The sequence below is a fragment of the Penaeus vannamei genome, chromosome 29 (genome assembly GCF_042767895.1).
Source record: "Penaeus vannamei isolate JL-2024 chromosome 29, ASM4276789v1, whole genome shotgun sequence".
Classification (NCBI taxonomy): Eukaryota; Metazoa; Arthropoda; class Malacostraca; order Decapoda; family Penaeidae; genus Penaeus; species Penaeus vannamei.
Window position 1 is genome coordinate 24,070,031 of NC_091577.1, and position 15,000 is coordinate 24,085,030.

The 15,000-nt window shown below is 45.7% G+C and overlaps 1 protein-coding gene across 9 annotated transcripts in view; it reads left to right on the forward strand.

Annotated features, from left to right (window-relative positions):
* Positions 1 to 15,000, forward strand: part of LOC113806055 (proton channel OtopLc) — a 368,606-nt gene that overhangs the window by 338,799 nt on the left and 14,807 nt on the right. For 6 of the 9 annotated variants that reach the window (XM_070142529.1, XM_070142536.1, XM_070142531.1 and 3 more), the window contains exons 5-6: positions 6,133 to 6,247; positions 13,962 to 14,075. In XM_070142529.1, coding sequence (XP_069998630.1) covers positions 6,133 to 6,247; positions 13,962 to 14,075 — 229 coding nt within the window. The remainder of the gene's footprint in view (positions 1 to 6,132; positions 6,248 to 13,961; positions 14,076 to 15,000) is intronic. The other 3 variants (XM_070142530.1, XM_070142532.1, XM_070142535.1) reach the window with 1 other exon arrangement.

The following is a 15,000-nucleotide window of genomic DNA, read 5'->3' on the forward strand; positions in this document are numbered from 1 at the left end:
AGAGAGACAATGTGTGAGTGAGCCCTTTCCCAAGCCTTGAGTCGAGGACTGGAGGGAACACACGTTCGAGGTCCTACTTGAAGATGAGTGAGGAGCTGTCCGTCGCCACGGTGGACGGCGCCATGCAGCAGCAAGGGCAGCAGCAGGGCTACCAGCCTGGAGGTGGAGGAGGAGGAGGAGGTGGTGGAGGTGGAGGAGGAGGAGGTGGAGGCGGCGGAGGAGGAGGAGGAGGCCAGGGGGGCACCATCCACTCCTCGGATACCCTGACCCTCGACACCCCGCCCACCGCCCCGCCCTCGGACTCCTCCCACCACCAGCAGGGGCAGCACCAGTACCGTCAGAGCGGCTCGCACCTGAGCTACGTCTCGGACAAGATGGATCTGCGCACCCCAGACTCCCTCAAGGACAAGGAAGGTCTGGAGGGCCAGGTGGAGAGGAGTGTGAGTGGTCTGAGCGGCCGCGTGCCCTCCATGCCCCAGGGGATGGTGGGCGTGGTCGTGCCCTATGACCCCGAGTGTGGCTGCATCGCCCCCATTCCGCCATACCCGACCTCCGCCAAGTAAGTAGCCTGACCCGACCGCACCTGCCTCTGTTCACGCCTTCTCTCTCGCGCTCTCTCTTCTCTCCTTTTTCCCTTGTTTATCCTTTTGACCTTGACTTCTTCTTACCTTTCTGACATTGACTCTCCTTCGTCGTCGTCTTTTAAGCCTTTCCCGTTTACCCTGTTATTCCTACTTCCTTTTTTACCCATTTGCTATCTCATTTACCTCGGCCTTCCTTATCCACCAGCTTCTCTCGCTCTTCTTGTTACGCTCTCTTCACTTTTCTTCTTTCTTCTCTTCTTTCTATCTCTTCGTTCTCTGTTCTCGTTATCATTTATTTTGCTTTCCCTTCCGACCACTGTCATCTCCCATACGTAGTCAGTCACCGCTCACCAGGTAGTTCTTTTCTGCCAATCAAAAAAGACGGATATTTTCCTCAGAATCATCCAATTATTAGAGTAGGTAATAAAAAAAAAACACTTGTGAAATGTATTGCCAAAAACTCCAGAAGAAAAAAGGAGTATAAACATAAACGGGTAAAAGTAAACAAATCGGAGGTCGTTGTCAACAAGGTAGGTACGGTCACCCGCGCCTCTTCTTTATTTACTGTTTTCCTGGCCACTGCCTCGGAGTTCGGCTTGTTTGTCCCTTCCGTTTCCTTATTGTGCATGTGGTATGTGTTATGTTCATCTATCTTTATAAGCATATATATACATTATATATATGTGTGTATATATATATATGTATATATATATATATATATATTGTAAGGTCATTTTCATTTAAGTTAGGTGATAGGTTTTTGGCTAAACTTTTGCAGTGTGGTATTTGACTACAGAAGGCAAAAATGTATTGCCTCAGCTTCAGTCCCACATAAAGATGTATACACATAATTAGATTGATATATTCATATTATTTTGCCGACCGCAAGTAAACGACATTTTGAGCGGAAACGAACGGTTAAAAGTTCCTGTTTCGGGCTTCGCTTCCCCTTGGCTTTCAGCTCGCAGCCTTTCGGTTATTCCCGCCGCCGAAAGAGCGACATTTAGAGCATTGTGGGAAAAGTCCGGAAATAAATGAAACGCGACGGAATATTGGAGGAAGAGCCGTTTATTGCTTGGGGGGGAGGGGAACACCTGTCTTTTTTTTGTTTTTGTTTTTTTTTTTCTTTGGATATTGGTCTTTGGTTTTTGTTTTGTTTTCCGGGATATTTATGTTTACTATGATTTATTTGTTTACGTTTGTTGTCTTTTATTTATTCATGGTATGATATCGCTTACAATTATTTTTGTTTAAAATGACGCTTTGGGCTTTGGTCTTTGTATGAGTTTATATAAGAGAAAATTCGAGTCGAAGATTTTTATTTTTTTTCAATCAATGTTTAGTAATTACCCCCTGTTTCTTTCTTTCCTTGAGGTTCTTATTATGATGCCTTTATCTTTCTTTTCCTCTTTACATTTCTTCAACCATCCTTCTCCCAGGTTATTACTTTCTCCCTCCCACTTCTTTTGTAGTTGGTTTACCGGTCTTTCTTTCCCTTCCCGTTATTTCAGTTCCTCCTTTTCCGGTCGGGTTTGCTATTTTTTGTTTTCTTTTCTTTTTCCTTATTTTTTTTTATTCTGCCGTCCTTTCTCTCTCTCTCTCTCTCTCTCCATCACATCGATTTTATCGCTTCTCCTTCCCTTCCCCCTTTTTACCCTCGTCTCCTCTTTCTCCTTCTTTATTTCTCACCCCCCCCCCCCCTTCCTTCTTTCTCTCCCAAACCGACCTTCTTTCCTTCTCACCAGTTCCCTCTCCTCCTCCTCCCGCCCCCTCTCACCCCCTCCTCTCCCACGTCCTCCCGTTACCATTTTAACCAATGAAGTAATCTTGTAATCTCATCCCACGTAATTTGGTTGACCCCCCCCCCCCCCGCCTCATCTCCCCTCGTCCCGCTCCCGCTCCCCTCCCCTCCTTACCTCTCCTTCTCCCCTCCCCATCCACTGCCTCTCCTTTTCTGCTCCCTGTCCTCTTCCTCCCCCGTTTTTTCCCCCACTTCTCCTTCTCACCTGCTTCTTCTGTCCTTCCCCTTCCCCTTCCCCGCCTTTCCTTGCCCCTTTTGCATTTCGCGTCTGCTATTTCTTCCTCTCCTTCTTTCCCCACCTCCTACCTACCCTGGAGACCCCCCTGGCCCCTGTGTTTCCGTCCCCCTCTCCCTCTCCTTCCCCTCTCCCCCTCTCCCCTCTCCCTCTCCCTCTCTCCCCTCTCCTTCTCCCCTTTGCCATGTTAATTTTCTCATCTCGTGTATCTTTCCAGAGTTCTAATCTTTTCGTTTACATAATTTTGTTTCTGCATTTATAGTGGCGTTGTAACTGATGTTGTCCTTGGCATTGTTTTAAGTCTATCGTCGTTATTGTCGTCGTCATGATTTTTAATGGTTTGTATTATTATCATTATTATTGTTTTACTGTTGTTATTATTATTGTTGTTGTTGTTATTATTATTATTGTTGTTGTTGTTATTACTATTACTATTATTGTTGTTGTCGTTAATATTTTTTTAACATTTTCATGTGTTTTATTCTTATTTACTGCGGCTTACTACTATTATTAAGATTATTACCTTCATCATCAATAATGCTATCGTTTGATTTGGTGTTTATACTCATAATGCATTATTTTTTTCCTCTTTTCTTTTCCTGATTTTATAGACATTTACATTCAGTGAAAATGGAGCAGCAGAGAAAGAAGAAGAAATGGAAAATATGGAATAATAAAACAAAAACAAGAGACAAGGAGAAGTTGAAAGATTACGGAACGAAAAGGAAGAGAAGAGAGGTCCGGGAGGAGGAATAAGAAAAATCCTGATAGAAGGAATAGGAGAGCGAGGGGAAAGAAATGAGAGACGGGGAAGGATAAAAAATATATATACGAGAGAGAAAAAAATCGAAAAAACTCTAGAGGAAAGAGAGGTTGATAGAATAGAAGAAAAAGGAAAAGAGGCGAAAGGGGAGAAAGAGAAGGCGGAGAAGAGAGAGGGAGAGAACGTGGAAAGGGAGAGGAAGACGAAGAAAGTAGAGCTCCCTCAGTGTTTACTTTGCCTGCATGAATGCCCGCTCACAAAGGCGGCTGATGAGGGCGTAGGAAGGAGTCCTTTGAGAGGTGTGTCGCTCCTCCCTCTCCTCTCCTTCCCCTTTCCTTCCTCCTCCTTTATCTCCCCTCTCCTTCCCCTTTCCTTTCTCTTTTCTCTCCCCTTTCCTTTCTCCTCCTTTCTCTTCCCTCTCCTTCCCTTTTCCTTTCTCCTCTCTCCTCTCCCCTCTCCTTCCCCTTTCCTTTCTCCTCCTTTCTCTCTCCTTTCCTTTCTCCTCTTTCCTCTCCGCTCTCCTTGCCCTCTCCTTTCTCGTCTTTTCTCTCCCCTCTCCTTCCCCTTTCATTTCCTCTCATTCCTCTCTCTGCTTTTCTTCCTCTCTTTTCCTCTTTATTCAGCCTCCTTTCCCCTCACCTCTCCTTCCTCTTCCTTCTTTTCTATCTTGCCTTTCATTTCCATCTCCTTTCCTCCCCCTGCATCTTCTCGCTTCTCACCCTTTCCCTACTCTCTCCTCACACCTTTATCCTCCTCTCTTTCCCTTCCCTTCGTCTTGCCTCTCTCCCTTCCTCCCTTCCCCCTCTCTCTTCCTCCCTTCCCCCTCACTCCAATCTCCTGTCCACTCCCTCCGCGACCTTTCCAGCTTCTCTCTCCCCTCACTCCTCTGTCCTTACTCCATCCTTTTCCTCACCCCCCACCTCCCCTCTCTTTCCCCTCTTCCTCCAGGGCGTCGGAAAGGCTTACACGACTCCCCCTCCCCCCCCTCCCCCCACCAATAGGCATAGAACAATCCCCCCCTTCAACCTCTTCTCCCTTTATTCCCGTCCCTCTCATCCCTATTCCCTCCTCCCTCCTCCCCCCTCCTCCTCTTTCTCTCTCTCTCCCCCCCTCCTCTTTCTCTTGTATTTCCCTCACCTAAGGCTTTTTTTTTAATACAGTGTTATGCAGCGACTTTCTTATCGGATGTCATTGCCGGGGGTATTTTAGTATGTTATGTTCTTCCTTTTTATTTATTCGTTTTATTTATTTATTTATATATTTATTAGTTAAACCTCTTGCAACTGATGCCATGTTTTTATTTTTTGTTTATTTGTTTTATTTATTTATTCATGCATTAAACCTCTTGCAACTGATGCCATGTTCTCATTTTTTATTTATTCGTTTATTTGTTTTATTTATTTATTTATTCATTTATTTATTCATTAGCCAAACCTCTTGCAACTGATGTCATATTCTTATTTTGTATTTATTTTATTATTTGTTTTATTTATTTATTTACCTATTAGTTAAACCTCTTGCAACTGATGTCATGTTCTTAGTTTTATTTATTCGTTTATTTGTTCTATGTATGTATTTATTTATTCGTTGAATCTCTCGCAACTGCCTTTCGCTTCGTCGTTGTCACCGCCGCCGTCGTCATTATGATCGTGACGTCACGGCGATGAGGGTCATTGCGCGTGATTGCAGCCGTGATTAAGGGCAATTGATGAGTCTTTTTTACATCTTGCTATTTTTGTCACGTGATCTTTGGGATTTGGATGGATAGGGAAGCGGATGGATGGATGTTCTATGGAAGAGAGGATGAGTGGAAGGGGAGTGGAAAAGGGAGAGGGGCAGATAGTGTATCAGGCAGAGATAGACGGGGGAAAGAGAGAGAGAGAGAGAGAGAGAGAGAGAGAGAGAGAGAGAGAGAGAGAGAGAGAGAGAGAGAGAGAGAGAGAGAGAGAGAGAGAGAGAATGGAGGGTGAGAGGAGTAATTATATAATGATATTTGATCCTTGACCTTTCCATATTCCTTTGCTCGCCAAGACCTGCCTATTAACCATCACTTCCCCTCAAGTCCTGTCGCGTGACTTTAATGGCCTTGATTTCAATATTAAGGTCTGCCTGTGACCTTGTTTTATCCCCTCCATAGTGTCTCTTAACATTTTTGTGTGTGTAGTGACCCTTTCCCTGTGTCTTAGTGGTGACGAGACTGTGTAGTGACCTTCAGCGAATCTACTGATCTAAGTTGCGTTAATGACCACCTGATTCCGGGTATCTTCTGACCTTTGGCTTGCACTTAACTGATCCTGAACACCCCCCCTCCCCCCCTCCCCTTATCCCCACTCCCAGGATCGCCGCTGCCATCTGACCTTCGCATTGTCTCTTCGGTGATGCGTCTCCCTTTGACCTTCTGTAGTTCTTTTTACGATTTTTGCTCATCTGACCTTCGCTGAGGGTCACGGGCAGGTTACTCACGGTGGGGGAAGGTCATTTCCGCATTGTTTTACACTTACTTGACCTGCAATCCAAGAAAGAAAAAAAGATAAGCTGGTTAATGATAATACCGCCATGCTTATCATGTTGTTATGTTAAACTTTCTTTTCCCCCTTTCAGACAGATAAAAAGAATAATCTACTTTTAATTTTACTTCTACATCTAGCTAGTCTTTTCTCTCACGCTAGTAAATAGAATTAAGTATCCTCTTTTTTAACGTCCTCGGAATAGCTCCCCCTGACCTTTTTTTCTCTTTTCTCTCCTGCAGGACGTCGACCTTCATCACGCTGAGCCTGCTGTACGCGACCTTGCTCGTAGTCGTGTGTCTGGGCTTCGTGCTCTCCGAGGTCCTCACGCACAATGTCCCGCTCTACTACTACGAGGTGAGTGAGGGGAAGGAGGGTGGGTGAAAGGGAGGGCTGGGCGAGGGGAAGGAGGGTGGGTGAAAGGGAGGGCTGGGCGAGGGGAAGGAGGGTGGGTGAAAGGGAGGGTTGGAAGGAGAAGGGAGAGAAAAGGCGTGGGTGGAGAGGGAAGGAAGGGGGAGAAAGGGAGGTAGAAGGGAGAGGAAAGGCGTGGGTGGGGAGGGAAGGAAGGGGAAGAAAGAGAGGTAGAGGGGAAAGGGAAGATGTGGGTATGGAGGGAAGGGAGGGAGAGGAAAGGCGTGGGTGAGAATGGAAGAGAGGGGAGAAAGGGAGGAGAAAGGTGTGGGTGGGAAGGGGAGGGAGGGGGAGAAAGGAAAGTAGAGGGGAAAGGAAAGGAGAGGGTGGGAAGGGAAGGGAGGGAGAAGAGAGAGCAAAGGCGTGGGTGGGAAAGGGAAAGAAGAGGGAGAAAGGGGAGCGGGAGGACTGGGTGAGAGGAGGAAAGTGGGAAGGGGAGGGAGAAGGGAGAGAAAAGGCTTGGATTGGAAGGGGCTGGGAATGAAAAGGCAGGGGATGGAGACAGGGAGAGGAAAGAGGGAGAATGTGATGGGGGAGAGAGAAGAGAGAAGAAAGGTAGGGAATTATCAAAGCGGGAGGGATGGCGAGGAGAAAAAGAAGGGGAAGGGCTTGGAAGGAGAGGGGAATGAAAAGGAGTGAATAGTAGGGGGAGAAGAAAGGGGGATGTGATGGCGAGGGAGACAAGAGAAAAAAGGGGTGGGTAAGAGGGGAAGGGAGAGGACGGGGAATAGAAGAAGGGGTGAAGAAGGTGGGGGGTAGAAGGGAGGCGTGAGAGAGGGGAAGGGAGGGAAGAGTTGGATGAAAGGGGGAAGAAAGGGAGACCAAGAAAGAGGGTGGAGAAAGAACGAGTTGAACGGGATGGATGAGTTAGGAAAAGAAAGGAAGGGAGAACAGAAAGAGAGGAAAGAAGTGGGTAAAGGGGAAGAGAAGGAAGAGAAAATATGAGAAATAATTGGGAGGGAGAAGAAGAAACAAGAGAAAGACAAGGAAAGAAAATGAAAAAAATGGGTAGATAGAAAAACGTTAAGGAATCGAAGTTAATATACAAAAAACAACCGGTTAAAAAATTCTTCAATAGAATGAAGTATACGAAACGAAGGAAGAAATGAGAAAGAGAGAAGTCAAGAGGACGCACGTGAGGGCAAATTGCAAGGCATGCACGCAGACACCGAATTAAACAGTCAGTCAGCCACACGCTCGATCGATTACGTGGCTTACTGAGCCTTTCCTTGCGGTGTTGGTCCGGCACTCGGCGGCGATACGGGCGGGGCCAAGCTAGCGGGTGTGAGCGGGCGGGGGCGGGGGTGGGCGGATGGGTGGGTGTGAGTGAGGGGGCTGTCTGTATGCGTGTTTTTTCCGGGTGGTAAATGTATTCACACTATATGCGTGTGTGTGTGTATAGGTGGGTGGGTGGGTCTTTGTGCTTCTTTTTTGTACGTACCCATCCGTATGTGCATTTGAATTCAAGGAGACGTCAACACAAACACGATACAAAGAAGGAGCCCGACGAACAAACGAGATAGGGAGAGAGAAAGCAAAAGAAAGCATTCGGACGCCGGCGAGGAAAGCGGGAGCGGCTCAAGCGAAGACTATTGTTATCAGAGGTAGCAACAACTCGCCTGTGCGCCGCTCTGTTGGCTGCCCCCTCCGCCCGACCCCCTCCGCCCTACCCCCACCCCTCCTTCTCCATCGCCGAAGAGGGGAGTGGAGTAGAAGTGCCCTCAGGAGGTCAGGCCAGGTGGGGAGAGACAGACAGACAGACACAGTGGGAATGAGCGAACGATAGGGGGAGACGGAGGGAAATAGAGGAAGCTAAATATCTTATAAGAAGCTTTATACGAGTTTATGTAATCAGTTTATTGTTTTATTTGCAAAGAACATCTCTTGCGATAAGTAGTTAACATCAATTCCCTTTGGAGGCAGGATCCCCCAGCAAGACGCTGACTGTGACGAATAAAAACCAAAGGACACGGCCAGTTAACAAGAGCTAGGGCAGAGAGAGAGAAGCGTCCAAGCGTGATAAACCAGGAGACAGGACCAAACGACAAGATGACAATGCCGTCGAAACGAAATATCGAGCGAGCGGGCGAATGAGAAAGGACGCGATTAAGACAAAGCGCCGATGCACCGCGGTTTTCAACGGAAGGGAAGCGGGGAATCGGAGGAGAACAAGCGGCCTCGGAAGACAAAGGAAAAAGCTACTTGTTGTTGTCATTGAGCCGCGAGTAGCCCGAGTGGACGGAGGCATTCGGGAGTCGCGTGTCTGCACTCGAACGCATATTGATTCGTGTGAAAATGTATGTGTCTGCATGATAGGGGGGGAAGGGGAGGGGGGCGGAGGGGAAGGGAGGGGGATAGAAGGGGTGCGAGGTAGACGTGCGGGTATGTATTGCGCCTCGTGGTACTTCGGGCTGTTTGCGGTGGCGCTGCCGCTGGTGGGAGCGAAGATGGTTGGTTATAAAACTTGTATGAGTTGCGAGGAATACTCTTTCTCTTCATTCTTTATCTCTCTCTCTCTCTCTCTCTCTCTCTCTCTCTCTCTCTCTCTCTCTCTCTCTCTCTCTCTCTCTCTCTCTCTCTCTCTCTCTCTCTCTCTCTCCCTCTCCCTCTCCCTCTCCCTCTCCCTCTCCCTCTCCCTCTCCCTCTCCCTCTCCCTCTACCTCTACCTCCCTTCCCCCCTCCCTACCTCTCTCTCCGTCTTCCATTTACCGTTCGCTCTATCATTTAACTCTTCCTCATTCTTTGAATCTCTCTCTCTTTTCCTCTGCCACACTCCGCCTCCCCCACCCCCTTACCCTTAACCCTGTCTGTCTCTCGACTCTTAGCACAGTCTTAGCACATTTTCCCTTCCGCTTTGAAACTTTGCCAATTTGCGGCCCGATATCAAGAAGGATACCCTTGATTTCAGTTTTAGGAGATCGGTCTTATTGCTTGTTGAGTTGAGGAGCCGTCTTGGACAGGTTATTGGCCTCACAAGTTTATTTGATCGAGTTAATGTACGTCTCCAATATGCTTGTAGTGGGGCTGGATGTATTTGGAAGTGAAAAGGCAGTGATCGCTTCAAGAATCTGAGGCAGTGACATGAATCCATGAATTAGAGGAGGTAGGATGATGGTAGAAATTGCAGGAGTCGTGATGGTAATTTTAGAATAATTAGCGCTAGTTAATCACAATGATAATGATCGTGATGATAGCAATGATAATGATAACGGTAAACATTGATGATAAGAGGAAAAAATGTGGCCAACCATCGTACCAGACCCTATGTATAGATAAGTAAAAAGTATAAATTATTTGAGTATACAGACTTGGATGTACAGCGGTCTCCATCCCCACGTAGGGCGGGCGGCGGCTTGGTATCGGTTCTGGGCGGCCTTTCCTCATCCCGCGCGACAACCAACGGGATTTATGTTGTCCCAGTTTCCGATGAAGGTTGGCTCTGGGGATGGAATGCCCGGGAATTTACGAGTTTGTTATCAAAGCGTATCTGTATTGGAATCGAATCCTTTTTCACGGGAGTTTGACTGTTCCCATTTTGCATTCTATGATGGGAGTCATTTCGTCTTCATCGGGCGGTCCGGGAGTAAACTGAAGGAGGAAATACGTTTTTTTCACTCCAAATAATTATTATATTATATATAAAAAAATAGTGTTTGTAATACTTTCGGTGGAATTTAACGTCGGTGTTTTTTTATTATTATTATTCAGGTGCTTAAAGTGCGCGTTCGGTCCTTTTATTGTTTTTTGTTGTTTCGGCTTTTTTTACTTTCCCTCTGTCGTCCTTTTTGTCTTTTTTTCTAAATTCCCTCCTTCATCGACTTTTACTTTTTCTGTCACTTTTTTTCTATTTTTTCTTCATCACAGTCTTTACAATTCATTTTCTACTTTTCTTTCTATCACATTGTTTTTATTTTTTTTAACTTCTTCTCTTTCCGAATCGTCTTAATGTAAATATATTCTCATAGTAGCATCCACGACGATGAATAAAGGAGGAGAAAGGGGGAGGGAGGTGGGGAAAGGGGAGTGGGGGAGGTGGAGGGGAGAAGGAGGAAGGGAAGGGTAAGAAAGAGAGGATCTGGAGGGGAGGAGACGGAGGTGGGGCGGTAAAAGGGAAGGGGAGATGGGAACGGAGAATAAAGGGAGAATAAGTGAATGAGATAGAGGGAGACTAAAGGAATTAGAAGGGGTGAGGCGGGAAGGGGAAGAAGGAATGTGAGAGGGGGGAAGAGAGGGAGGGAGAGCGGATGAGGAAGGGGGAGGGGGTGCGAAGAAGGGAGGAGGAGGGGGAGGTGTTAAAATGCGTTTGACTAAGAGGATCGGCGTGCATTGCGTCGATTCCGGCTTTGAATAATTGACCAGCGCGAGCAAGTGTGCGGCTTTTCCACTGCGGCGGCGGCGGCGGCGGCGGCGGTGGCGGTGGCGGTCTCCCGCGGATTTGCGTTCAGTTTTCGGTTTCATGGTCGTTATCATTACTTCTTTATTTTTATACTTGTTGGTGTGCTAGTCGTATTTAGTTCTTTGTTGGTGTGTTTGTGTGTTTATTTGCGGCGGGTGTATTGGATTTGAGCGTTGTTCTCCTCTTTGTATTTTTTTTTCTTTTTTCTTTTTTTTTGTGTGTGTGTATGTGTGTGTGTGTGTGTGTGTTATTGATTTTTATTGCATAGACCGGCATCGTTATCCCTAGCTTCTCCAGTATTATTAACTAAGGGTTGCCATATGAATATGCATAGAGTGCGATAGATAAACATTTACTTTGTACTGAGGATGGGAGTCCCGCATGCGCGTTCACGATTCGATATAAAAACGTCTTGTGAGGGTTTTACGAGAATGAAATTAATATTCCGATTATTGGAAAATTTGGTCTAGCGTCGCATATTCACATTTGTCGATAAGGCAATTGAAGTTCCGGGATTATGTGTTCGAGAGAATAATGTTCAGTCCCGTGTTTTGGTTCTCGGGTTCGAAGCCGAGTCAGGTTAGGCGACTTGGCAGGCGATTCGGACGCGGCGGTTTGGTGCGCGAATCTGCCCTTCGGTGTGTGCGGAGAAAAGATATGTTGGAGTTCGAAGAATTTCGTTTTCCTAATTGCGTCTTCTGTTATTTGTTTATTTATTTTTATCTTTGATCGTATTAGCTTTTCTTGCTATTTTCTGGTGCTTCATTGTTTATTTTTGTTCTTATTTCTTTCATCGAACATTATGTTCTTTCTTTTTGTGTATTAAGTTTTTCTTTATTTTTGTTAATATTATTCTGCTTATGCATTTTCTTTTATTGCTTCTTTCTGTTCTTCCGTTCTCTATTCCTTTCTTCATTACGTCCTCAGTTTCTTTTTCTTTTCTCTTTTTCTTGTGATTTTGCTTCTTTCCATTTACCACTTTTTTCTTCGTGTTTCCTTCTACGTTTTCTTCTTCCCAATGGATATTTTTGTCAGTTTGAAAACACATGTTGCACCGAGCGTTACCGAAAGGCCTTACATGTTGGAGACTTGTTGCAGCTCAGGAGTGTCCGAAACACCTCCTTTGCAGAACGCCCTTTTCTTGCCGTTTTCTGTGGTTGCGGACACGTTTCCCTTTAGGCTAATGATCCCGTAGAGACACTACTTGTAAAGGAATTTTTTAAATTTGTTTTCTATCTTTATTTATTTTTTATTTTTTTTATTTATTTATTTATTTGAGGACGGGGGGCGCAGCGTGATTACGTTCATTTACAATCCTGATAATAAAATTTTATAGTTGGCGAGAGAGTGTTTATATTGCTTCCTAGATCTCCCATTACAGGAGAGGATTTGAATCTAGCGGTACAATATTCGATATCTTCACACGTCGTGCACGTTGTGTTCAAAACAAATTCAAATGATTTTATATCTATCAGAATATTGACGTTTTCATTGATAGGTGTGCCAGTAAATGAGATGTGTGTTTGTGTTTGTGTGTGTGTGTGTGTGTGTGTGTGTGTGTGTGTGTGTGTGTGTGTGTGTGTGTGTGTGTGTGCGTGTGCGCGCGCACGCATGCTAGTGATTGGGTGAGTAAGAGAGACTAAGTAATTATTGAGAGACAGACAGAGAAATAATATTTGAAGTGAGTGAACAGATATCCACCGTTAGCGAATGAAAATATGCCAATCTCTTTCACTTTTTGTGCCGGTCGTGTTTTTTATACAATTATGGACATGTAATCGTACCTGTGATAATTGGACTGCAATATATTGTGGTTAAGGGCCAAAATGCCATTCAACCGATAGATAAAAGCGTTTTTACGGTTAGTAAAGTGCACCAGCGTCAGGTATCTCTCCCAGCTGACCCGGAATGGACGAGCCGGGCTTCGGATCCCTGACACTGATGCGGTAAAGCAAAAATGATCAGATTAATTCGCAGACTCCCAAGATGAGCCGACAGCACGGGTCGTTTGCGTCGTCTGCTGCCCTTCGTTATTTTTGTTTTGTTTTATTTTACTGCGTCTGCTGTGTGCATAGTTTAGTCTGGTTCGTCACATTTCCGGGAAAAGAGAATATTCCGTTGAATAAGTACGTAGGCTACGAGTTGTCATTTTGAATTATATTTTCTCACTCATCATCGAGTTAGATTGTGTATTAGTTTTTTTTTTCTTGCTGTTGTTGTTCTTTTATACTTCGGAAGTGTGTGGAAAATGAACGTATGAATAAGATAACAAGATAGAGTCACCGAGTGTGCAAGAACATTGCAATCATATTCACATTTCCACAGTATGCCAGGCATGTAATACGCGACCATAGTCTAGGTACCGAGGTAATCCTCTGCGAGATAAGACTGCCGCTGTGCATAGTAGATCACTGACACTATCGCCCATAACGAGGCGTGCTGTGATCACTGCAACACGCCATTCTACACTTCCTCCCGGAGTGAAAGCAAGCACGGCCCCTTGCATAGGTTATGGCAGTGGATGGAGTGCTTGGAGACCGTCTGGCCGTCACAAAGCGCGCCCAATTGCGGCCATCAGATACGTGGACTCGTACCAAGTGAAGGAGGCGGGCGCACACAGGGGCCGCGCGACGCTTGCCCTCGCAAATCTCGCTGGACTGAACTGTTTGGATTTAGTGGGAGTGGACGCAGACTGCCACAAGCAAGGGAAGGGAGGAGGATTATTGCGTCAAAGTCTAGATTGCCTCGTTTGAAGTGGCTGTAAGGGGATTAGCGGCGAAATTGCCAGGCAAGGTTTTACACGCCGCGCGTTTCGTCTGCACCTGGATTCGTCTCTGCTGCCGTTTCACAGTTTTGGGAAGTGGCAGTTGGTATGTGGGCGGTTTGTTATGATTAGCGTGTGGTACTTACCGCGCGTGGTTATTTTGAATTAAGAAAGGACTAATGAAGAAGGGGATTTAAGTATGACGTGTCTTTTTTCCGTGTTTTCAAATTCGTGTCTTTTGCATTTCATCCTTTGGGCAGAGGACGTGGTTTTAGCAAATAAAATGTATTTTTCTGAATACGTTATAACTCTATTCAGGTTGCAAGCATTTTTTTCTTACATGTATTGGATTTTGATATATTCTACCTGATGAATATTCTACCTGCTTAATGAATTCCAGAACGTGATTAAGTCATTGTCGCAGCATTTTGTCTCCTCGCTTAGCATTCTTATTCCCACACAAGTCAGATCTGATACTAATTCTCCCGCTTCTCTTCCAGGCTTTCTTCACATACCTGTACGGAATCAGCATACTGTTCCTGCTGTACGTGTTCTGCTACCTCCTGTCGGGCTCTGCGAGGGAAAGGAAGCCCAAAAAACCCCAGGTCTTTATGGTGAGGTTTTGTACCAGAGGGACGTTTTGTTTGGTTCCATTTCTCTGACCCCAGGGTTCAGGCTATCCTTTGGTTCCACGCTTTTAGTTCCACTTTTATATTATAGGTATAATTTCTGGGCGATCGTTTGAAGAAATGTCATTTAGTTCTCATCCATTTTCTGTTGTTTCTCCACTTCTCTGGACGAGTCCTTGGGATGTTTTTTTAGGGGGGGGAGGGGTAAGGACTCCGATTTTTTTCTCTTTCCTAATGATGATTCTTCTCTGACTTCGTACTCTTATTTCGATTTTGGTTCGTTGTAATTATAAGAGGTTAATTGTGAGTGGTCACCATCATGGTGCTGGACAGCAATAAAAGATGCATTGGCTTTAAGAGCAGATCGATCCTGACCACCGTAGACGCTGCACCTCATGCGGCTCTCCTCACGCCTCGCGCTGACAGGCCCCTCGCGTCGGTGTCTCACGCGTCTGACGAGGGTTACATCTGACACCTTGGACTCAGCTTTTGTCACAAAATAATCAGTCGACCTTTTTCTCTTTCACCACTGACTTGGCCTGTCTTATATATATTTTTTACCAAGCTTATTTCTCACTAACTTCACTTGGCACACTCCTCACAAAGCCCGTGGCTTTACCATACCATCCAGTGGCTTTTTGCTGGGTTTCTCTCTATACATATTTTTCTCTTTTTAATGCATCAAAAGACATATTGATGAGCAGGATGTAAGGACATAGGCTAGTTGTTTCTCAGCATCCATGTGTATAATTTATGATAGTCGAAAGCAGTGCTTTGTATTGCTTACTTTGCCAGTCACATTCGAGACCCTTCAGATAGGAAGACAACGCCGGCGAAGGAGCATCAGTGCGCCACCAAGGCCCGAGTCCGCTGCTCATTGTGGTTAAGCGCCGCCACTGCACGAGCGCCG